This window comes from Lathamus discolor, chromosome 6 (genome assembly GCF_037157495.1).
Source record: "Lathamus discolor isolate bLatDis1 chromosome 6, bLatDis1.hap1, whole genome shotgun sequence".
Classification (NCBI taxonomy): domain Eukaryota; kingdom Metazoa; phylum Chordata; class Aves; order Psittaciformes; family Psittacidae; genus Lathamus; species Lathamus discolor.
This window is the reverse complement of record NC_088889.1, coordinates 3,835,385-3,859,138: the sequence shown is the minus strand read 5'-3', so window position 1 is coordinate 3,859,138 and position 23,754 is coordinate 3,835,385. Positions and strand designations below refer to the sequence as shown.

General features: G+C 49.9%; 1 protein-coding gene and 1 long non-coding RNA gene across 2 annotated transcripts; both read left to right on the top strand.

Annotated features, from left to right (window-relative positions):
* Positions 1–2,223: 2,223 nt before the first annotated feature.
* LOC136016404 (uncharacterized) lies at positions 2,224–3,286 on the top strand. Its single transcript, XR_010613596.1, has 3 exons — positions 2,224–2,325; positions 2,542–2,670; positions 3,026–3,286. It is a non-coding gene; the product is annotated as an uncharacterized LOC136016404 (long non-coding RNA).
* An 81-nt stretch (positions 3,287–3,367) lies between these two features.
* On the top strand, positions 3,368–5,831 carry LOC136016403 (olfactory receptor 5AS1-like). The gene is made up of 2 exons (XM_065683548.1): positions 3,368–3,868; positions 4,855–5,831. Exon 2 carries the CDS (start codon positions 4,893–4,895, stop codon positions 5,829–5,831), a length of 939 nt encoding a protein of 312 aa, XP_065539620.1. The 5' UTR covers positions 3,368–3,868; positions 4,855–4,892.
* Positions 5,832–23,754: the final 17,923 nt, after the last annotated feature.

The window sequence follows — 23,754 nt, the reverse complement described above, 5'->3', positions numbered from 1 at the left end:
AAGAGAGACACAAAGTCCTCTCCTAAGCTCAGATAAGCAGTGTCCACAGCCTATATAGAGATGTTTGAGCTCTGGATTCTTCCTAAAATTTGGAGAAGAGGAGACTGAGGGGTGACCTCATCAATGTTTACAAATATGTAAAGGGTGGGTGTCAGGATGATGGAGCTAGGCTTTTTTCAGTGATATCCAGTGATAGGACAAGGGGTAATGGGTGTAAACTGGAGCATAGGAAGTTCCACGTTAACATCAGGAAGAACTTCTTTACTGTAAGAGTGACAGAGCACTGGAACAGGTTGCCCAGGGGGGTTGTGGAGTCTCCTACACTGGAGATATTCAAGGCCCGCCTGGACAAGTTCCTGTGTGATGTACTGTAGGTTACCCTGCTCTTGCAGGGGGGTTGGACCAGATGATCTTTTTAGGTCCCTTCCAACCCTTGGGATTCTGTGATTCTGGACTGCCTTTCCCACATCATTTACCCCCAAACCAGAGCATCCATTTCATCCCTTTCCTGTGTCATGGTTTAGCCTCTACCCAGAGATTTGGAAGGTCTAAACATATCCATCGCTGCCTACTGCAGGCCTCTGAGGAGCTTTCCCATCTCTTCAAAGACAGTTTGAAATAGGAAAGTTAAAGATCGGTTCTGCCGTGGTGCTTTGCTTTCCTCCCATGTGATTGGTTTGGTCAAGATGTAGTGTCTTGCCTCAGGGATGTCATCTCTGAACTCTTTACCCCAGAGCTTCTGCCTGTGTTCTGTGTAAGTGCTGGAGGACAGGGTATGGGGATAGGAAGAGAGAATCTGTTTGGTGTAATTTCAGCAGCATAAAATTCAACCAAGCAATCCTGACCTAACCGTTGGGGCTTATTTTGCAGTCAGTGCAGGGAGGCAGAGACCTGCAGAAAGCAAAACATGCCATTTTCCTTGAAATTATTTTAGAATGGGATGAACCATCCTTTGGAAGTGTCCATTTCTTGACAATGTTAGCTAAACAGATAGTTAAAAGAACCCGGCTAACTTTTAGATGCCTAAAACTAGTTAGGATGTGTTTTCATGCATTTTGAGGGCTCCTCTGACCTCCAGAGCCTTTGTGCCCAACACAAATTTCATGCCATACAAAGCTATCCTCATCCCATTCAGATGTTACTGGAGACTACTGGGAGGAATGTCTCAAGTTCAGAAGCAATAAAACTGTAAGACCTTACGTGCTTGCCTCTGGACATATGTAGAATCATAGAATGTTTTGGGTTGGAAAGGACCTTAAGATCATCCAGTTCCAAACCCCTGCCCATGGGCAGGGACACCTCACACTAGACCAGGCCACCCAAGGCTCTGTCCAGCCTGACCTTGAACAATGCCAGGGATGGAGCATTCACAACTTCTTTGGGCACCCTGTGCCAGCGCCTCACCACCCTCACAAATAAAGTACTTCTTCCTTATATCCAGCCTGAGCTTCCTCTGCACCTATGGACAAGATAGAAGGAAGGAGAAGACAAGCCATGCAAATAAAGCTTGTTAGCTGGAGAATAAAAATGTTGAGTTGCCCAAGTTTCCTCATAGAAAAACATATCAGCTGCACATTTGTCAAATTAAGCATTTGCTAGTGAGGAGTGGTTGAATTTAAAGCTTTTTTTATTTTTCCCTCGCTGCTTGATATTCTTTATTCACAGTCAGTATTGGGGCTCTTCTAGGAAAGAACAAGGATTAGCTTTATTTGAAAAGAAATTCATGTTAATGAATAAGATTAGCTACTGCTTAATGTAAGTAGTAAAGTAACAACTTAAACTGCTCTAAATCTTTCTCTGGGTGTGTAATTTCTGTATAATGTAGGGACCTTAGCTAGCATGAATGTTCACCTTTAAGTTGATATGATCACAATTCTGTTACCAGAAGTTCTAATGGCCTCTGGAATTCCATTTTCTAAATTGTCACAATCATTTTGAGGTGCATTTGGAAGTCTTTTTCCCTGAAAGCTGTTGCTTCAAGGTCACAATGACTTGACTTCACGGTCTTGGACTCCATTTGCCAAGATGTCCATTCTCATTTCAAAGCTGTTTTGAAGCTTAAAACCAATACTCTGTATGGGATTCCAGTCAAAAGAAATACTAGAAGCATTTCCAAGAGTGTGTACAACACCTTTACAGCACATCGTTCCACTGGAGTATTTCGACACTGAGACAAACACCGGCAGCACTTTAATTGTTTGCTCTGCTCTTCCCTAGAGAACATCGCGGTCTCCCGTGTCCAAAAGGAAGATATAAAATCTGTGACATTCCTCAAAAGAAACATTTCCTTCATCCAGGAAAATAAACCAAATATTTCCCTAGTAGGTAAGTTTCCTAATGCATAAAATTTCCTTCCATTCAGGGAGTTGTGTAGGAATTGTTCTAAGTCAGTTGCTTTGGATGAATTTCGGATTCAGAAAAGTTTTGTGGCATCATGAGATAACAAAAGAAAGCAATAAATATGAATATATCTTTAAAAAGGGGGGAATTTGGTTTATCTTTAATTTTTACACCTAAATTTTGATCTGCTGCCTCTTGCAGGTCCTCATCAAAGACCACTCAGCAGCTTCTAGGCTTTCTCTGCCTCAGTTTCCAAACATGAACCACAGCTGGAAATAGGAGGAAAGAGCCACATGTGCATAACTATGGAGTATTTTTTGGGGCAGAAAGGTTCTTTTTCTTACTTTCACTAGAAATCTCTCAAATTACCTGTGATAATGTTAAAATAAGTGGTAATGTTACAAGGTCACTGTTTAACTGGTCTCAACCAAAACTAAAACACAATTGAATTTCGGCAGAGCTTGTCATCTTAGTCTAGGAATCACGGTACCTGAGTCACCCCGGACATCATCTGGAGTAAAAGGTCATACCCATAAAGTGATTCAGATTCTAGGATGCATCAAGAATGAAGGACCTTGAAAAAAGATCAAAGAAAACTGTCTAAAATGCGATTCATCTCACTAACCATCAAAACTTTTGGCAGTGAATTGATATTGGTCATGCAGGCGTCCTTTCTCATCAACAGATGCGCCCATAGCCAGGATACGATGCATCCCACCTACCCCTCTGCAGCGATTATAGATGGAACTGAAGATGTTGCATCTAGACCAAGCTTTACAAAGCCAAATACAGGTGAGATCAGTGCAACCCTCCTTTCTGAACCCCCAGGCTCTACTGTAACCATTCAATATCCTATCCTGAACGAGTCAGCTTAGATTATTACACGTTATTAAGGAACATAGACATTTCTGGTTTGGCTGTGCTTTTATCCACTTAGCACTGATATTTACAGGACCTGCTAGCAGTTCCGTTATTAAATGTCCTTCTGCAGTCCTTGTATTTCCTGGAAATGTAAAGGTGAGCAAGAAAGATCTGCCCTGCCTCGAACTTATACTGCCATCACCAGAGAAGTGTCTTAACTTTGGCAAAGTTAAGTTAAATGATGAACTTCTGGAAAGGTAAAATTAAGACCAGAAATTCATTTTGTAGGGGACTGAATCAAATTCACTTGGTTTCAGACAAAAAGTAAAGTGGGGAATAATGCTTGGAAAATCTAACAGTATATTTGTGCTCAGATGCTTAAAAACAATACTCATGGCTTTCTTTTCATCGGTTGCTTAAGGATTGATCAGCCTCAGGAAAATGAACCCACAAAATGCTTGTAAGAAGTCTCAGAGTGAGAGGAAATAATTAATTTTAGACTCAATGATTTGTGCTCCAAAATAATTGTCGTCTTTTCGTCTAAATAAAGTAATAAATCTGTTTATGTTCCAGCATTTCAATCCATTTTTCCCAGTGCTCCATTTCACTGCTACCTCAAAGATCGTTATTAACTGTGCCAGAACTCCTTGCTCTACTGGTCACACAGGTAAATGTGTTGCAGCTACACTCAAATATATACCTTATAGTATGCAAAATGTTATACTTGATGTTTTACATCAGGTGATGTATCTTTCAAAGTTTCTTCTATACCTGCACTATGCTCTAGCTCTTAAATAAAATCCCATCTGAGGTCTTATGTCATAGAATTGTAGAATACCAGATTGGAAGGGAACTCAAGGATCATCTGGTCCAACCTTGCTAGACAAGCATGACCTAGACCAGATGTCTCTCATGAGACCCCCCTGCAGTCCTGTGTCCAACTGTGGAGGCAACAAAACAAGAGGGATGTGAAGCTGTTGGAGCAAGTCCAGAGGAGGCCACGGAGATGCTGTGAGGGCTGGAGCAGCTCTGCTCTGGAGCCAGGCTGAGAGAGCTGGGCTGGGGCAGCCTGGACAAGAGAAGGCTCCTGAAGGGGAGACCTTAGAGCAGCTCCAGTGCCTGAAGGGGCTGCAGGAAACCTGGAGAGGGGCTTTGGACAAGGGCCTGTAGGGACAGGCCAAGGGGAACAGCTTTAACCTGCCCAAGGGGAGACTGAGCTGAGCTCTTAGGCAGAAGCTCTTCCCTGGGAGGGTGCTGAGGCGCTGGCACAGGGTGCCCAGAGAAGCTGTGGCTGCCCCATCCCTGGCAGTGTTCAAGGCCAGGCTGGACACAGGGGCTTGGAGCAAGCTGCTCTAGTGGAAGGTGTCCCTGCCCATGGCAGGGCTTGGACCTGGGTGAGCTTTAAGGTCCCTTCCAACCCAAACCATTCCACAGTTCTATGTCCCAGCACCTTATCCATATATATATGAAAGGAATAAACAGAAGGGAATTTAAGATATAAAGTGTGTAAAGCTCTCTTTGAATGTCCTCCTAAAGTTTCTTCTCAGTGGGCGTCATCTAAGTCATTGGTTTCCCCATCTGATACTTGTTGAGGTGCCTACATTTCTGTCTTCTGAAAGATACAATCTGTTTGTGCATTGCTCTACCCACTAGGACTGATCCCCTGACAAAGCCAAACACAGGGTCATGAGATGCCTGAAGAAAACTGCACCACACTGACAGAGTTCATTCTCTTGGGTTTCACCGACCGTCTGGAGGTGGAGATACCTTTGTTTGGGCTCTTCCTACTCATCTACATCACCACTTTGGTGGGGAATGCTGGCCTCATCATGCTTCTCCAGCTCAGTGCCTGCCTTCATACCCCCATGTACTATTTCCTAAGCAATTTATCTTTCTTAGACCTTATCTGTTCATCTGCCATTGCTCCCAAGATGCTGGTGAGTCTGTTAGCACAGCAGAAGGCCATTTCTTTCACTGGCTGTGCAACACAGATGTTTTTCTTCGCTGCCTTTGCTGATGCCGAGTGCCTCCTTTTGGCTGCGATGGCCTATGACCGCTACGTGGCTGTATGTCACCCTCTTGTCTACACTGTTGTCATGTCCCGCAGGGTCTGCACCACCCTGGTAGCTGGGGTTTATCTCAGCGGGGGTCTGACTTCGCTGGTGCACACGTCTTTCACCTTCGTGTTGTCATTCTGCGGCTCCAATGTCATCAACCATTTCTTCTGTGATATTCCCCCGCTGCTGGAGCTCTCCTGCTCCAACACATACATCAGCGAGGTTCTGCTCCTCACTCTCTGTGGCTTTATACAAACCAGCACCTTCCTGGCCATCGCTGTCTCCTACACCTGCATCCTCAGCACCATCCTCCGGATCCATGTGGCAGACAACAGGCACAAAGCCTTCTACACCTGCACCTCCCACCTGATGGCTGTTGGGTTATTCTATGGCTCCCTCCTCTTCACATACTTACAGCCCAGCTCCAGCCACTCGATGAACACAGACAAAGTGATCTCTGCGTTTTATACCCTTGTTTTTCCCATGCTGAACCCCCTCATTTATAGCTTCAGGAACAAAGAGGTGAAGGATGCTCTAAGGAGAACAGTAGGGAGAAGAGTGTTTTCACAGTGATTTTCTTAGAAGAACAAGATAGTGTGTTTCTGATGAAACACAAATGATGGGAACTGCCTGACTAAATGTAGGTGACTTGTTAGGAATACCTGCATCTGATCTAGCTTCCCAGGTTCATTTGGTAATTGCTGGGAAAGAAACAGTCAACTTACAAGGTGATTCCCAGTATCACAAAACCGAAGGCAAAGTCAGACAGCTCCCATCACAGAAGGATCTCTTTCTCCTCTGCTCCAAGTTCTCCCCAGAGCTTTCCCTTCTCCAGGCTGAAAAACCCCAAATCTCTCAACCCGTCTCCTCTATCCCAAATGCAGAAGAAAATTCCATTTTTTCAGCTTATGCTTATTGAGACAACAACCAAGACGCTTTAAAGAAAAGTCCAATTTAGAAAACTCCTGCGGACAGGTGCGATCGTACGTATTAAACTTGGAAATGAAAGCCTTTTGTACAGTGGAAAAGACCGTCCTTATCTAGCAGCCAGCTTTGCCATACCCTTCATACAGAGAGGAATCTCATCTGCTCACAATTTATTGCATTTTAGGACCAGGCTTGTTCATGTTTCACCACGCATCCTTCCTGCTTATTCTGCTCTCATCAGACACCTTTCATGCTTCTCATCCTGTGTTTTACCTTAAAGACTTTACTACTTGTGAATGTTTTCCCATAACCTGTTTCTGCCTTTATACCACAAGCCTTCATTTCCTCTCTCATAGCTTAATTGGTTATTCCTGCTTAATTGTGTTACAAAATGCTTGTTGATGGGTATGGTATCAGCAGCGTCACAGTGTTGCAAAGCACATACACGCTATTGTAGTACATTGGTGTCTGGATACCGTACAGAGTCATGGAACCATAGAATGGTTTGGGTTGGAAAAGACCATAAGATCATCGAGTTCCAACCCTTCTGCCATGGGCAGGGACACCTCACACTAAACCATGTCGCCAAAGGCTCTGTCCAACCTGGCCTTGGACACCGCCAGGGATAGAGCATTCACAACTTCCTTGGGTACCCTGTGCCAGCCCGTCAGCACCCTTACAGTAAAGAACTTCTTCCTTATATCCAATCTAAACTTCCCCTGTTTAAGTTTTAACCCGTTACCCCTTGTCCTATCACTACAGTCCCTAACGAAGAGTCCTTCTCCAGCATCCCTACAGGCTCCCTTCAGATACTAGAAGCCTGCTATGAGGTCTCCATGCAGCTTCTCTACTCCAGGCTGAACAGCCCCAACTTCCTCAGCCTGTCTTCATACGGGAGGTGCTCCAGCCCCTGATCATCCTCGTGGCCTCCTCTGGACTTGTTCCAGCAGTTCCATGTCCTTTTTATGTTGAGGACACCAGAACTGCACACAATGCTCCAGGTGAGGTCTCACAAGAGCAGAGCAGAGGGGCAGGATCACCTCCTTCGACCTGCTGGTCACGCTCCTTTTGATGCAGCCCAGGATACGGTTGGCTTTCTGGGCTGCGAGCGCACACTGAAGCCGGCTCATGTCCATTTTCTCATCGACCAGCACCCCCAAGTCCTTCTCTGCAGGGCCGCTCTGAATCTCTTCTCTGCCCAACCTGTAGCTGTGCCTGGGATTGCTCCGACCCAGGTACAGGACCTTGCACTTGTCATGGTTGAACTTCATAAGGTTGGCATCAGCCCACCTCACAAGCGTGTCAAGGTCCCTCTGGATGTCATTCCTTCCCTCCAGCATATCAACCGAACCACACAGATTGGTGTCATCGGCAAACTTGTATAAACAAATACTGTACATACTTAGCAACTTCCTTAAATATCCTGGTGACTCTTAGCCCCAAACTGCACATACATACATGCCTGGGACATGCAAAGTTGACTCATGTGGTATATATTTGAGGTACAAGCTGAGAACAGAGGCCCTTCACGGAGTGACTAAGATAATTTACCAAAGCGATGTTATTTCTTAGCCTACATGCAGGAAACTCTGCAGTCAGTGAACCTTAGGAAAGATCAACAAATGCAAGATGCTCCTCCTTGTTTTCTTTGTGCATTGTTTTCAGTGGTTTGTTTCCTTCATTCTTCTGGTTGTGATTTTTTCCTTGTGTCCTTAAGTGTTACAGCCCCAAGCGAGTTCCAAGCTACCTTGGTGAAGTGGGAGAAGACAAAAGCTTGGGACACTCCTTTACCATCATCTTTATCTTACTGTGCCCTGTTGGAATGCAGAACAGCTCCTCTAAACCCAGGGAGCAGCCACATATGGTGAGAGGAAGACTGGAGCATTCAGATCAGGCATGGACATTGTAATGGGAGGTTGAACGAAAAGCTTTTGCTTTTTTTACTGTACCTGCAGTTGTGGGATAAGGAGGGCCTGGAGCCCAGGTGTGATGGGGAACGGCTGAGGACCTGGCGGGGTACAGTCTGGAGAAGAGAAGGCTCCGGGGGGACCTTATTGCCCCCTACAAGTGCTGACAGGAGGATGGAGGCAGGAAGGGGCTGCGCTCTGCTCCCAGGGAACAAGGGATGGGACAAGAGTTACCGGCCTCAAGCTGCCCCAGGGCAGGTTTAGATGGAGCTGAGGAACAATTCCTGCCCCAGAGGGTGCTCAGGCATTGGAACAGGCTGCCCAGGGCAGGGCTGCAGGCACTGTCCGTGGAAGCGTTACACCACGGGGAAGCGGCAGGCGCCTGGACTGGACCTCCCAGCGTGCTCCGCGGCAGCGGCGCCCTGGCCTGCTCAGGGAGCGCTCCCGCTGGCTCAGCTGCCGCAGTCTGAGTCGGCCGCGGCGCTCCGGAGCGGGCCGGCGGAGGCAGCCCTGGAGGCCCGCGCGCCTCTCGGCCCCACGGCGGTGTGTAAGCTCCGCCCGGGGCCTCAGCCACCCCGCTGCTGCCCGGGCCTGGTGGCTGGGCTGGTAACGGGGCCGGGGGCTGTGCTGGTTCCTTTGTCCTGCCCGCTGAGGTGGCGTCTGAGCGGTGGGTGCTGGTTTGTGGTTCTGGCGTGTGCTGCTCCTGCGGGTGAGGAGTGAGCGGCAGGGCTGGGAGCAGGGCAAGGACAGTTCGGGGCTGTACACAGCTCTGCTCTCTTGTTAACCGCTGTTTCCTGCATTCCCTGAGGTGCACTGAAGCCAGAGGCCTAAAGCTTAACAGAGTGACAGGCTGGTTTGTGTTGGAAGGGACCTTAAAGCTCATCCAGCTCCAACCGCTGCTACGGGCAGGGACCCCTTCCACCGGAGCAGCTTGCGCCAAGCCCCTGTGTCCAACCTGGCCTTGAGCACTGCCAGGGATGGGGCAGCCACAGCTTCTCTGGGCACCCTGTGCCAGCGCCTCAGCACCCTCACAGGGAGGAGCTCCCAAGTCCACCACTAACCCATGTCACTAGGGGCCTCGTCTGCATGGTTTGTGAACGCTTCCAGAGATGGTGATTCCACCACTGCCCTGGGCAGCCTGTTCTAATGCCTGAACCAGAGATGTCAATTGTGCTCATGTGTCCACATATTAGACAGCTTTAAGTCTCTGCTTATGGCCAGTGAGGGCAAAACAGAGGCTTTGTATACACGGGCTTTGTGACCGTTGCTCCGACTTTTCACGGTGTTGGCAGACTGAAGGAAGGTTTGCAGAGTGTGCTTTAAGTCTGTGTGAGTCCGTAAGTAAAACCAGTGCTTCACACCAGGCAAAAGTGAAGGCATGGCTGACAAAGGTGGTAATGGATGTTCAGAGAGGTGGGGTGCTGAGCAGTCCCTGTGTGTTGTGGCTATAAATCTGTGTATCTCTTAGCTACGAGGCTCTGTGCTGGGATGATAAACCCTTCCAGCTTGAGATGGGCCTTGGGCTGTGTTAAAGTGCTGTGGTGTGTCATTCCAGCTGTTGTGCCATGTGCTAAATCACTGCTGTGACTTTGTTGCTTGCACACCGCTTACTAAAACCACATGTCAAGGATGTCTGTCTCAGTGGCCTTTTCTGTGGTTGCTGCTTTGGTGTAAAAGATAAGCTAATGGTTTCACTGCAGGAACTTGAATCTTAGTCATAGCAAATGCACATTCTTAATATTAAAACAATGGAAATCACTTAAGCTTTATCCCTTCTCAGCTGCTGGTCATGTTGAGAGTGGATTCAAAAGTCAGCTGTAATGCCCAAAGAGCTTTTCTCTTGGGTGATACATTCAGGATTTTCTGGGTTTTTCTTTTGGTTTTAAAACGTATTTCAGCAGCTTAAGAAAATGCATGTAACTCCGTCTGAGAGCAGCTTCAAAGACAAGCACTAAGAAGTCAGGGCTGCCCATGTAGCTGTCACACTATGGAGCTTCCCACAGAGTTCAATGCCATAACTTAGGGTACAGCTGGGATTTGGTTTTCTAAGCACAAGTTTCAATAGCACACAAGGTCACCCAGAGTATCTTTCCTGGTCCATAGTTCCTGCTCCATAAAACATAGAGACAGAATAGATGAGAAGACGAGAAGTCATCAGTCCCCAGCTGAATGAAAAGATCAGAAATTCTCTACTGATAGATGGTGGCTATTGCCCTGTTCTCAGGTGACATGATCTAGTGTGAGGCGTACCAGCCCATGGCAGGGGGTTGGAACTGGATGATCCTAAGGTCATTTCCAACACTAACCGTTCTCTGGTTCTGTTATAAGCAGAGCCCCAGATGTTTTCATGGGGTTTCCTGTGGTTCTTAAACTATGACAGTGGAAATCATTTAAAACACCCCAACCATTTATCCCAAAGCCATCTGGCAAATCACAAGATACACAACAGTGTGGACAAAAATGTACACTGAAAGCCCAGCATAGGCCAGAACACTGTTCTACTTCTGGGGTCAGGTCACTGTTCTTCAGGGGTTAGTCTGAAGCAAAACCCCTGTCCTGTCACTACAGGCCCTTGTGAAAAGCCCCTCTCCAGCTTTCTTGTCAGCCCCTCTAGGTATTGGAAGGCGTCTATAAGGTCTTTTTTTCCCTTGGTAGGGACTACCAAACTACTTGTGCATTTAATTACTCTCATTTAACAATTCTCAGGTTCTTTGAGACCTGTTTGGACTCCGGAATCTCTGTGGTACTCAGAGAAACACAGCCTTGCTACTGCTCTTTGAAAGGGTGATTTGACCTCCCTGTTCCTCCGACTGTACATCATAGTATTCAGCATGGGAATCACCAGAGCATAAATGAAGCAATGATTGTTTTATTATTATTATTATGCAATGGGGACTCTACCATGTCCCTGGAGAGGCTGTTCCAGTGAATGATTGTTCTTATTGTAAAAGATGTATTTCTTCTCTTGAGATGAAATCTCTCCCAGTCCACTTGTAGTTGTTGCCCCTTGTCTTCTCCATACAGCTCCCTGTGAACAGAGAGCCTTTGCCCTCTTTTTAGCCATGCTTTAAGTACTCTGTGTCTTCATATATTAGAAATTGTAGCCTTGAAAACTTACTTTCAGGTAAAGTGAGTATTTCAGCTGATTCAAAGAATGAGGTTTCTTTTTAGTTTTAACATACTAGAAGGCACTAATAGTACTTAATGGCCCTGGTGATTCTCACCTGAATCAATTCAGACACATGGTCCTTCCTGCCCACAGCCTAGGAGCCCTATCTAAGCTCTGTCTAGGGCTGCCAGTCTTTCTTTGACTACAGTGGAGATGTGTGTGGTTATAGTTGTGCTTCTGCTTCTTGGATGGATCCTAGACCAAGGGCGGAGCTTTGTCTCCAGCCCTGCTCATGGCCTACCTCCCTTTGCTTCTGATGGTACACTGTGGATGGACTCTTTACTTCTGAAGTTCCTTGGATTCTGAAAGTAAACACTGCTTGTGCTGTCTAACCCACGTATTAAACATCCCTGCATATGTCCAGTATTAAATCCCCTTCCTTTTTCTTCACAAAACTTCCTGGTTTTCAGACTCTGATGTTCCTCTCTGTATCTCCTTGAAGCCATTTTCTTTCTGTTCCAAACCTATGGCATACACTAGAAGTTACTAGAAGCTCTTGTCCTGCTGGGTGTGTGCATTTTCTCTTGTCTCTTAATGGCCACATGGATACAAGATTTGCATTCAGTTTGATGTCTCAGTTAACAATTAACAATTCTCAAGGTCTTGAAGACTTGTTTGGACTCCTGAATCTCTGTGGTACTCAGAGAAACACAGCCTTGCTACTGCTCTTTGAAGGGGTGGTTTGACCTCCCTGTTCCTCAGACTGTACATCATAGGATTCAGCATGGGAATCACCAGAGCATAAATGAAGCAATGATTCTTGTGCTCCATTGAGAATTGTGAACTGTGTGTACATGAAAAAGCCTGTTCCATAAAATCTGGCTGCAGGAATTAGGTGGGAAGCAGAGGTGGAGAAGGCTTTTTGCCTGCCTTTGGACTTAGATCCTGTGGATGGCAACTGTGATGCAGGTATAGGAGATGATAATGAGGAGCTTGGTTGAGGTGATGAGTACAGCGGCACAGCTGGAGTGGTCCATGATGTATGCGTTTTATTAGGAGATCTTGAGGATGTGGGGCACAGCATAGACATGTCAGTACAGCAACTGGCCCAAGAGACGTGCTGTAGGTATCGAGGACCTCAGCCCTGCAGCTGGACACTGGCATCATCTTGTCTGGTCAATGAGCTTGTGTCTGGGCAAACTGCTGTGGAGCTGCCCCTGAGAGGCAGCTACAGGCACTCAGAGAGCCCTGTGGTCCCCAAAGGTGCCTGGGATGGGGCTGCAGGGAGCTGCTCTCAGGGAAGGCTTGGAGAACAAGTGAAGTTGAGCCAGAGGACCTGCCCTGCAGGGTGGCAGAAGGGGCTGGGCAGGGCAGGGCTGAGAAGGAGCTCTAGGAGCAGAACCCACCTTGCCCAGGCTTCTCCTCTTGGCCAGGTCCTCCTGCTGGGACAGCACAGCTTCCTCTGTGTCCCTGAGCCCACCTTCCTTTTCCCATGCCCAACTCACCCTGCCCCTGCAGCAGGGGTTAGTCCACTTGCATGGCTCTTTGGAGAACCATCAACGTGTTTATTTACAAGAACAGAGGGCTCACGGAGAACAGGAGCCCTGGGAAGATTGGTCCTTCCTCTCCGCACCATGTTAGCTGCATTTAGTGGGAGACCTCTCCGGGGATAAGGACAACTTCCTTAGCCGCTGCCGAATCTTCTCCATCACCACACGCAGGGTATTGCTCGTTGATGCTGCTGCAGTGTCCTGGGCATCCTGGGCTGGGCATGGCTGGCATGAGCTCACATTCCTGGTGACAGCGGAACTGCAGTGCTGCTGCGAGGATGGGTTGTGCTGGCTGGGGATCCCCTGTGTGCAGCAGGGGCTTGAGGTTGGAGCCATCTCGGCTCCCTGTGCCTTCTCTGGCTTGGTGTCCATAACAGGAAATGCAGGGACAAGGCTTGGGGACACAAAGGTGGGTGCTGGCCCTGCCGAGTCCTTCACCACGCCACAGGGTGTCCTTGGCGCACCCTTGGTGTCTGTGCCCGTCTCATTCCCAGAGCTGCAGGATGTGCTGGGCAGGGTCCTGGCCTCCAGGAATGCCTGCCTGCTCTCCTCCCCTGGAACGGGCCTGGAGGAGGAGATACAATCCAGGCAGGAGCACGGTGTCATAGGGACCACAGTGCAGGTGAGGGATGCCTGAACCTGCTGCTGCATGACCCATTCCTTCTGCCTGAGCTGCTTTGCTTTTGCCACATGGGCAGGGTCTTTGTGTGGCCACAGGTGCCCAGCCGCAGCCTGTCTCATTCTGGGCCTCGCTTTGCTGACAGGCGCTGTAGCGCAGGACCAGCTCCTGTCCTCTTTGTGAGCATGGCCCCTGCCTTGTGTGGTGATGTTGGTCTGACAGGCAGCATCTTTCTTCAGGAGCTTGGAAGCTGGTCCTGCTTCTGGTCCTGCTGCTCCATCATTCCGGCTGAGAATGGGAGTGGGGGCCGTGACTAAATCAGAAGGCCACAGGCACTCCTTGTCCCACGGTGACAAACCCCGATGCAGGTGAAGGAGGCTCTTCCTCAGTGTATCCCCCTCTGGTGCTTGGACGGCTGTTTTCTCCTCAGATGCACGTGGGCTCTGTGGCTCCTGCTGTCCCGCTTTGTGCTGTCCCACGGCACTGGCACTGCCCAGGGCCCTGGGCTCCCCAGCTCCTCTCTCCTTTGGTAGCTTTGGGTCCAGGGGACCAAGCAGCGGTGGAGGGCACAGCATCTGCAGTGCCTGGGACTCGGTGTGTTTTGTGAGGTTCTTGGGGGCACTGATGCTCTTGGGGTTACTGGGGGAGCCGCAGCAGCTCAGCTGGCCCTGCTCCACCAGCTCCTCCAGGTCCTGCCATAGCGCCTGCCATGTGCCAGCATCCAGAGCAGCTGCAGCTCCTCTCCCAGCCCACGCTGACAGCACCAGCTCCTGCAGCTCCCGCGCAGCCTTGATGCAGTCTGTGCAGCCGGGGCTGCAGCGCCAGGGCCCACACAGGGGGGACACAGCATTACCTGCAAGCCAAGGAGGGGTTCTTGAGTGTCGGGGGGCTGGAACCAACCCAGGACCTTACACCCATCCTGCTCCACATGGCGCTGGGCTCCTCTGGGGGACCTGCTGTGGACTCACATGGCTCTGCTGCCCGAAATCGTCGCCTCCATCTCCGGTGTTGCTTGCCCTGGCCGTCAGCCTGTGGGAACAGCAATGTGGTACAGTCACGCTCCTGGGACAGCCACCACCAGTGCTGGAACAGTGGGCCCCATGGCTACAAGCGACTCCGTCGGCGATGGCTGATGGCAAGGAGGGTGGCCCCAGCAGCCAGGATCAGAATGCTGAGGCCCAGAAGAAAGCTGCTGTTGCTCACGTGCACTGCCCGTGACAACCACATTGGGAGCTGTGGAACAGTGGCACGTGTTGCTGTGAAGTCAGTGACTGCTACTCAGAACAGCCGAGTGATGTCGCAGCCTGTACTGCTGTCACAGTGGAGGTTGTGCTCAGGATGGCAGTTGTCAGGGGTGGGGTATTAGTGTTCAATTTCCTGTAATCAGTTTGTAGCATCCCAGACTGGTTTGAGTTGGAAGGGACCTCGAAGTTCATCCAGTTCCATCCTGGCCTTGAAGACTGCCAGGGATGGGGCAGCCACAGCTTCCCTGGGCACCCTGTGGCAGCGCCTCAGCACCCTCACAAGGAAGAGCTTCTGCCTAAGAGCTCATCTCATCTCCCCTCTCTGTCAATTTAACATGGGGCCATGCATGCCGAGGAGCGCTGGCCTTGTGAAACAATCAGCCTTTATATGAGGGCTAGAAGGAGCAGACATAAAGGGAGGGGAATCTTTGTTTCAGGTTTGTCTGGTCCGCATACAACAATGCACATGCAAGCTGAATTCCAGCCCACAATCTCCTTTTTTGATATGAAGGTACTTCACATCACTGCCAGTCTTCCCTATTGGACCATTAAGTTGTATTTTTACTGATTCACAGTCTGTGGTCATCTGAGGCTAATACTAGATGGCTGATTAATAGATGACTCGTCCCTGAAAGCACAACGACATCAGAAGAGACACAAAGTCCTCTCCTAAGCTCAGATAAGCAGTCTCCACAGCCTATATAGAGATGTTTGCGCTCTGGATACAGAATCACAGAATCCCAAGTGTTGGAAGGGACCTCAAAAGATCATCTGGTCCAGCCCCCCTGCAAGAGCAGGGTAACCTACAGTACATCACACAGGAACTTGTCCAGGCGGGCCTTGAATATCTCCAGTGTAGGAGACTCCACAACCCCCCTGGGCAACCTGTTCCAGTGCTCTGTCACTCTTACAGTAAAGAAGTTCTTCCTGATGTTAACGTGGAACTTCCTATGCTCCAGTTTACACCCATTGCCCCTTGTCCTATCACTGGATATCACTGAAAAAAGCCTAGCTCCATCATCCTGACACCTACCCTTTACATATTTGTAAACATTGATGAGGTCACCCCTCAGTCTCCTCTTCTCCAAGCTAAAGAGACCCAGCTCCCTCAGCCTCTCCTCATAAGGGAGATGCTCCACTCCCTTCATCATCTTTGTGGCTCTGCGCTGGACTCCTTCAAGCAATTCCCTGTCCTTCTTGAACAGAGGGGCCCAGAACTGGACGCAATATTCCAGATGCGGCCTCACCAAGGCTGAGTAGAGGGGGAGGAGAACCTCTCTTGACCTACTAACCACACCCTTTCTAATGCACCCTAAGATGCCATTTGCCTTCTTGGCCACAAGAGCACATTGCTGCCTCATGGTCATCCTCCTATCCACCAGGACCCCCAGGTCCCTTTCCCCTTCACTACTTTCCAGCAGGTCAACCCCCAACCTGTACTGGTACATGGGGTTGTTCTTCCCCAGATGCAAGACTCTACACTTGCCCTTGTTAAATTTCATCAAGTTTCTCCCCGCCCAACTCTCCAGCCTGTCCAGGTCTCGCTGAATGGCAGCACAGCCTTCTGGTGTGTCAGCCACTCCTCCCAGTTTTGTGTCATCAGCAAACTTGCTGATGGTGCACTCAGTTCCCTCATCCAGGTCATTGATGAAAATATTGAACAGCACCGGTCCCAGCACCAACCCCTGAGGGACTCCACTAGTCACAGACCTCCAGCTAGATTCTGCGCCATTGACCACAACTCTCTGCCTTCTTCCTTTCAACCAGTTCTCGATCCACCTCACTACTTGATCGTCAAGCCCACACTTCCTTAGCTTATCTATGAGGATGCTGTGGGAGACAGTATCAAATGCCTTACTGAAATCAAGAAAAACTACATCTACCGCTCTACCATCATCCCTCCACCTAGTCACTTCCTCATAGAAGGCTATAAGGTTGGTCATACATGACTTCCCCCTCATAAAACCATGTTGGCTGTTCTTAATGACCCCCTCATCCTTGATATGCCTAGTGATGGAGTCAAGAATAAGTTGTTCCATCACCTTTCCAGGGATGGAGGTCAGGCTGACCGGTCTATAATTACCCGGGTCCTCCTTCTTGCCCTTCTTATAGATTGGTGTGACCTTTGCCATCCGCCAATCCTCAGGCACCTCTCCCATTTCCCACGACTTACCAAAGATGATGGAAAGTGGCCTAGCAATGACCTCCGCCAGCTCCCTCAGCACCCGTGGGTGCATTCCATCCGGACCCATCGATTTACAGATGTCCAGTTTGCATAGCTGATCCCTAACCCAATCCTCATCTACCAAAGCAAACTCCTCCTTTGTCCTGACTCCTTCTGGGGCTATAGAAATCAAGGGCCCTCGGGGAGAGTCTGCAGGAGTAAAGACAGAGGCAAAGAAGGCATTCAGCACCTCTGCCTTCTTTATATCCTCTGTCTCCAGGGTACCCACTTCGTTCAGCAGTGGGCCTATATTGCCTCTTGTGTTAGTTTTATTTGCTATGTATTTGAAGAAGCCCTTTCTATTGTCTTTAACCCGACTAGCAAGATTGAGTTCCAAGGAGGCCTTAGCTGTCCTAATTGCCTCCCTACATCCTCTAACAACTGTCCGATATTCCTCCCAAGCGGCCGGCCCCTCCTTCCATAATCCATAGATTCTCCTTTTCCACTTGAGTTTGCCCAACAGCTCCTTGTTTAACCACGCCGGTCTCCTAGATCCCTTACTTGATTTCCTACTCATTGGGACGCTCCGATCCTGAGCTTGGAAGAAGCGGTCCTTGAATGCTAACCAACTATCTTGAGCCCCTTTACCGCCTAGTACACTTTCCCATGAGACTTCCCTTAGCAGTTGACTGAAGAGGCCAAAGTTGGCCCTTCGGAAATCCAGAACTGTGGCTTTGCTAGGTATTCTATTCCTCCCACACAGGATCCTAAACTCCACCATCTCATGGTCACTGCAGCCAAGGCTGCCATTGACCGTCACCACTTCGACCAAACCCTCCTTGTTGGCGAGTACTAAATCTAGCAGCGCTGCTCCCCTAGTTGGTACGTCCACCATTTGCATTAAGAAATTATCATCAATGCACTCGAGGAACCTCCTAGACTGTGAATGACTGGCTGTGTGAGTCTTCCAGCAAATATCGGGGTAGTTAAAGTCCCCCACGATGACTAAGGCATGTAGTCGCGAGGCTACTTCCAGTTGCCTGTAGAAAGCCTCATCAACTCCTTCGTCCTAATCAGGAGGTCTGTAATAGACCCCCACAACTGTATCACCCGTGCCAGTCTGTCCCTTAATTCATACCCACAGACATTCCACTTGCTCCTCAACCGACCCCGGACAGAACTCAATACATTCTAGTTGCTCTCTCACGTAAAGAGCGACTCCACCACCTCGCTTCGCTGACCTATCTTTCCTAAAAAGGACATAGCCATCCATGACCACATTCCAGTCATGTGAACTGTCCCACCATGTCTCTGTAATTGCCACTAGATCATAACCTTTAGCCCGCACACAGACTTCTAACTCCCCCTGTTTATTCCCCATGCTGCGTGCATTGGTGTACAGGCATTTCAGGGAGCCAGTCCTAGTACCCTTTTTCCCCTGCGGGACAGGGTCTAAAAAGCTATCCTTTCCCACAAGTGAAACAAGAGATTGATAGTCCTCCTTAGCCCGCCATCCTTCAATCCCTAGCATGTTCCTCTTGGGCTTGTCCCCAACAGGCCCAGTTAAATCCCCTCCCCCCTTCATAACTAGTTTAAAGCCCTGTCAATAAGCCCTGCTAACTCCTGCCCCAAAACCCTTTTTCCTCTCTGGGACTGGTGTATCCCGCCTGTCACCAGCAAACCAGGTGTCCCATACAGCAAGCAGTGTCACTGGCTCCCTCCAATACAAGTGCCAGGCTCAGGCATTCGCTGCAGCCAGAGACCTGCACAGCTGCATGTCTGCAGGAAGGCTCAGTCTGGATACCCACATTAGTTTATTTCTCTACGTTGATTACTAGAGCTGTAGAAGTTTAAGCTTAGAGGAGTAACTTTTGTTACTCCTTTTGTTGACTGATGAACCCCATATTACCAATATCAAATGACAGAGCAGAGGCATGAATAACAACCCAAACATGATAATTTCTCCCTATTCTGGACTGCCTTTCCCACATCATTTACCCCCGGAACAGAGCATCCATTTCATCCCTTTCCTGTGTCATGGTTTAGCCTCTACCCAGAGATTTGGAAGGTCTAAACATATCCATTGCTGCCTACTGCAGGCCTCTGAGGAGCTTTCCCATCTCTTCAAAGACAGTTTGAAATAGGAAAGTTAAAGATCGGTTCTGCCGTGGTGCTTTGCTTTCCTCCCATGTGATTGGTTTGGTCAAGATGTAGTGTCTTGCCTCAGGGATGTCATCTCTGAACTCTTTACCCCAGAGCTTCTGCCTGTGTTCTGTGTAAGTGCTGGAGGATAGGGTATGGGGATAGGAAGAGAGAATCTGTTTGGTGTAATTTCAGCAGCATAAAATTCAACCAAGCAAGCCTGACCTAACTGTTGGGGCTTATTTTGCAGTCAGTGTACGGAGGCAGAGACCTGCAGAAAGCAAAACATGCCATTTTCCTTGAAATTATTTTACAATGGGATGAACCATCCTTTGGAAGTGTCCGTTTCTTGCCAATGTTAGCTAAACAGATAGTTAAAAGAACCCGGCTAACTTTTAGATGCCTAAAACATGTAAGGATGATTTTTCATGCATTTTGAGGGCTTCTCTGCCTTCCAGAGCCTTTGAGATCTGCTGCTGTGCCAACACAAATTGCATGCCATAGATAGCTGTCCTCATTCCATTTAGATGTTATTGGAGACTACTGGGAGGAATGTCTCAAGTTCAGAAGCAGTAAAACTGTAAGGGCTTATGTGCTTGCCTCTGGACATATATAGCTTCATAGAATGTTTTGGGTTGGAAAGGACCTTAAGATCACCCAGTTCCAACCCCGTGCCATGGGCAGGGACACTTGACACTAGACAGTGCCACCCAAGGCTCCGTCCAACCTGGCCTTGAACAATGCCAGGACCCGGAAGCACCCCTGCTGCTGTGCTGCTTGCTCCTGTGACTGCTGCACCAGCAGCAGCACGGGCAGGGAACCCAGCCATATCTCCAGGGCTTTCCCAGCCACATCCATCTTCAGGACTGAAGAGACTCTGCCAGCACACGAGTGTTCGAGGAAGCAAACAGGCCTCACCTCCATAGGGGCTCTTCCATCTCGAGGCAGGAGCGTCGCTGTCAGGTTCTTGGGAGCACTGATGCTCTCGGGGTAACTGGGGGAGCCGCAGCAGCTCAGCTGGCCCTGCTCCACCAGCTCCTCCAGGTCCTGCCATAGCGCCTGCCATGTGCCAGCATCCAGAGCAGCTGCAGCTCCTCTCCCAGCCCACACTGACAGCACCAGCTCCTGCAGCTCCCGCGCAGCCTTGATGCAGTCTGTGCAGCCGGGGCTGCAGCGCCAGGGCCCACACAGGGGGGACACAGCATTACCTGCAAGCCAGGGAGGGGTTCTTGAGTGTTGGGGGGCTGGAACCGGCCCGGGACCATACACCCAGCCTGCTCCACATGGCGCTGGGCTCCTCTGTTGGAGCTGCCGGGGACTTACATGGCTCTGCTGTCCGAAATCGCCGCCTCCATCTCCGGTGTTGCTTGCCCTGGCCATAAGCCTGTGGGAACAGCAGTGTGGTACAGTCACGCTCCTGGGGACAGCCACCACCAGTGCTCGGACAAAGTGGGCCCCATGGCTACAAGCGACCCCGTCGGCGACGGCTGATGCCAAGGAGGGTGGCCCCAGCAGCCAGGATCAGGATGCTGAGGCCCAGAAGAAAGCTGCTGTTGCTCACGTGCACTGCTCGTGGCAACCACATTGGGAGCTGTGGAACAGTGGCACGTGTTGCTGTGAAGTCAGCCTGCTGCTCGGAACAGCTGAGTGATGTTGCAGCCTGTACTGCTGTCACAGTGGAGGTTGTGCTCAGGATGGCAGTTGTCAGGGGTGGGGTATTAGTGTTCAATTTCCTGTAATCAGTTTGTAGCATCCCAGACTGGTTTGAGTTGGAAGGGACCTTGAAGTTCATCCAGTTCCATCCTGGCCTTGAAGACTGCCAGGGATGGGGCAGCCACAGCTTCCCTGGGCACCCTGTGGCAGCGCCTCAGCACCCTCACAAGGAAGGGCTTCTGCCTAAGAGCTCATCTCATCTCCCCTCTCTGTCAATTTAACATGGGGCCATGCATGCCGAGGAGCGCTGGCCTTGTGAAACAATCAGCCTTTATATGAGGGCTAGAAGGAGCAGACATAAAGGGAGGGGAATCTTTGTTTCAGGTTTGTCTGGTCCGCATACAACAATGCACATGCAAGCTGAATTCCAGCCCACAATCTCCTTTTTTGATATGAAGGTACTTCACATCACTGCCAGTCTTCCCTATTGGACCATTAAGTTGTATTTTTACCGATTCACAGTCTATGGTCATCTGAGGCTAATACTAGATGGCTGATTAATAGATGACTCGTCCCTGAAAGCACAAGCACATCAGAAGAGACACAAAGTCCTCTCCTAAGCTCAGATAAGCAGTGTCCACAGCCTATATAGAGATGTTTGCGCTCTGGATACTTCCTAGAATTTGAACATTTATTTCTCTACGTTGATTACTAGAGCTGTAGAAGTTTAAGCTTAGAGGAGTAACTTTTGTTTAAGTTGACTGATGAACCCCATATTACCAATATCAAATGACAGAGCAGAGGCATGAATAACAACCCAAACATGATAATTTCCCCCTGTTCTGGACTGCCTTTCCCACATCATTTACCCCCAAACCAGAGCATCCATTTCATCCCTTTCCTGTGTCATGGTTTAGCCTCTACCCAGAGATTTGGAAGGTCTAAACATATCCATCGCTGCCTACTGCAGGCCTCTGAGGAGCTTTCCCATCTCTTCAAAGACAGTTTGAAATAGGAAAGTTAAAGATCGGTTCTGCCGTGGTGCTTTGCTTTCCTCCCATGTGATTGGTTTGGTCAAGATGTAGTGTCTTGCCTCAGGGATGTCATCTCTGAACTCTTTACCCCAGAGCTTCTGCCTGTGTTCTGTGTAAGTGCTGGAGGACAGGCTATGGGGACAGGAAGAGAGAATCTGTTTGGTGTAATTTCAGCAGCATAAAATTCAACCAAGCAAGCCTGACCTAACCGTTGGGGCTTATTTTGCAGTCAGTGCAGGGAGGCAGAGACCTGCAGAAAGCAAAACATGCCATTTTCCTTGAAATTATTTTACAATGGGATGAACCATCCTTTGGAAGTGTCCATTTCTTGCCAATGTTAGCTAAACAGATAGTTAAAAGAACCCGGCTAACTTTTAGATGCCTAAAACATGTAAGGATGATTTTTCATGCATTTTGAGGGCTTCTCTGCCTTCCAGAGCCTTTGAGATCTGCTGCTGTGCCAACACAAATTGCATGCCATAGATAGCTGTCCTCATTCCATTTAGATGTTATTGGAGACTACTGGGAGGAATGTCTCAAGTTCAGAAGCAATAAAACTGTAAGGGCTTACGTGCTTGCCTCTGGACATATATAGCTTCATAGAATGTTTTGGGTTGGAAAGGACCTTAAGATCATCCAGTTCCAACCCCGTGCCATGGGCAGGGACACTTGACACTAGACCGTGCCACCCAAGGCTCCGTCCAACCTGGCCTTGAACAATGCCAGGACCCGGAAGCACCCCTGCTGCTGTGCTGCTTGCTCCTGGGACTGCTGCACCAGCAGCGGCACGGGCAGGGAACCCAGCCATATCTCCAGGGCTTTCCCAGCCACGTGCATCTTCAGGGCTGAAGAGACTCTGCCAGCACACGAGTGTTCGAGGAAGCAAACAGGCCTCACCTCCATAGGGGCTCCTCCATCTCGAGTCGGGAGCGTCACTGTCAGGTTCTTAGGAGCACTGATGCTCTCGGGGTAACTGGGGGAGCTGCAGCAGCTCAGCTGGCCCTGCTCCACCAGCTCCTCCAGGTCCTGCCATAGCGCCTGCCATGTGCCAGCATCCAGAGCAGCTGCAGCTCCTCTCCCAGCCCACACTGACAGCACCAGCTCCTGCAGCTCCCGCGCAGCCTTGATGCAGTCTGTGCAGCCGGGGCTGCAGCGCCAGGGCCCACACAGGGGGGACACAGCATTACCTGCAAGCCAGGGAGGGGTTCCTGAGTGTCGGGGGGCTGGAACCAACCCGGGACCATACACCCAGCCTGCTCCACATGGGGCTGGGCTCCTCTGTTGGAGCTGCCGGGGACTTACATGGCTCTGCTGTCCGAAATCGCCGCCTCCATCTCCGGTGTTGCTTGCCCTGGCCATAAGCGTGTGGGCGCAGCAGTGTGGCACAGTCACGCTCCTGGGGACAGCCACCACCGGTGCTCGGACAAAGTGGGCCCCATGGCCACAAGCGACCCCGTCGGCGACGGCTGATGGCAAGGAGGGTGGCCCCAGCAGCCAGGATCAGGATGCTGAGGCCCAGAAGAAAGCTGCTGTTGCTCATGTGCACTGCCCGTGACAACCACATTGGGAGCTGTGGAACAGTGGCACGTGTTGCTGTGAAGTCAGTGACTGCTGCTCAGAACAGCCGAGTGATGTCACAGCCTGTACTGCTGTCACAATGGAGGTTGTGCTCAGGATGGCAGTTGGCAGGGGTGGGGTATTAGTGTTCAATTTCCTGTAATCAGTTTGTAGGATCCCAGACTGGTTTCTGTTGAAGGGACCTTCAGATCATCCAGTTCCAACCCCCCTGCCACAGGCAGGGACCCCTTCCACTGGAGCAGCTTGTTCTAAGCCCCTGTGTCCAGCCTGGCCTTGAGCACTGTCAGGGATGGGGCAGCCACAGCTTCTCTGGGTGCCCTGTGCCAGTGCCTCAGCACCCTCCCAGGGAAGAGCTTCTGCCTAAGAGCTCATCTCAGTCTCCCCTTAGGCAGGTTCAAGCCATTCCCCTTGGCCTGTCCCTACAGGCACTTGTCCAAAGCCCCTCTCCAGGTTTCCTGCAGCCCCTTTAGGCACTGGAGCTGCTCTAAGGTCTCCCCTTCAGGAGCCTTCTCTTGTCCAGGCTGACCCAGCTCAGTCCTCTCAGCCTGGATCCAGAGCAGAGCTGCTCC

Excerpts from the sequence above, each read along its gene's own strand:
- LOC136016403 (XM_065683548.1), top strand. The coding sequence starts at position 4,893 with ATGCCTGAAGAAAACTGCACCACACTGACAGAGTTCATTCTCTTGGGT.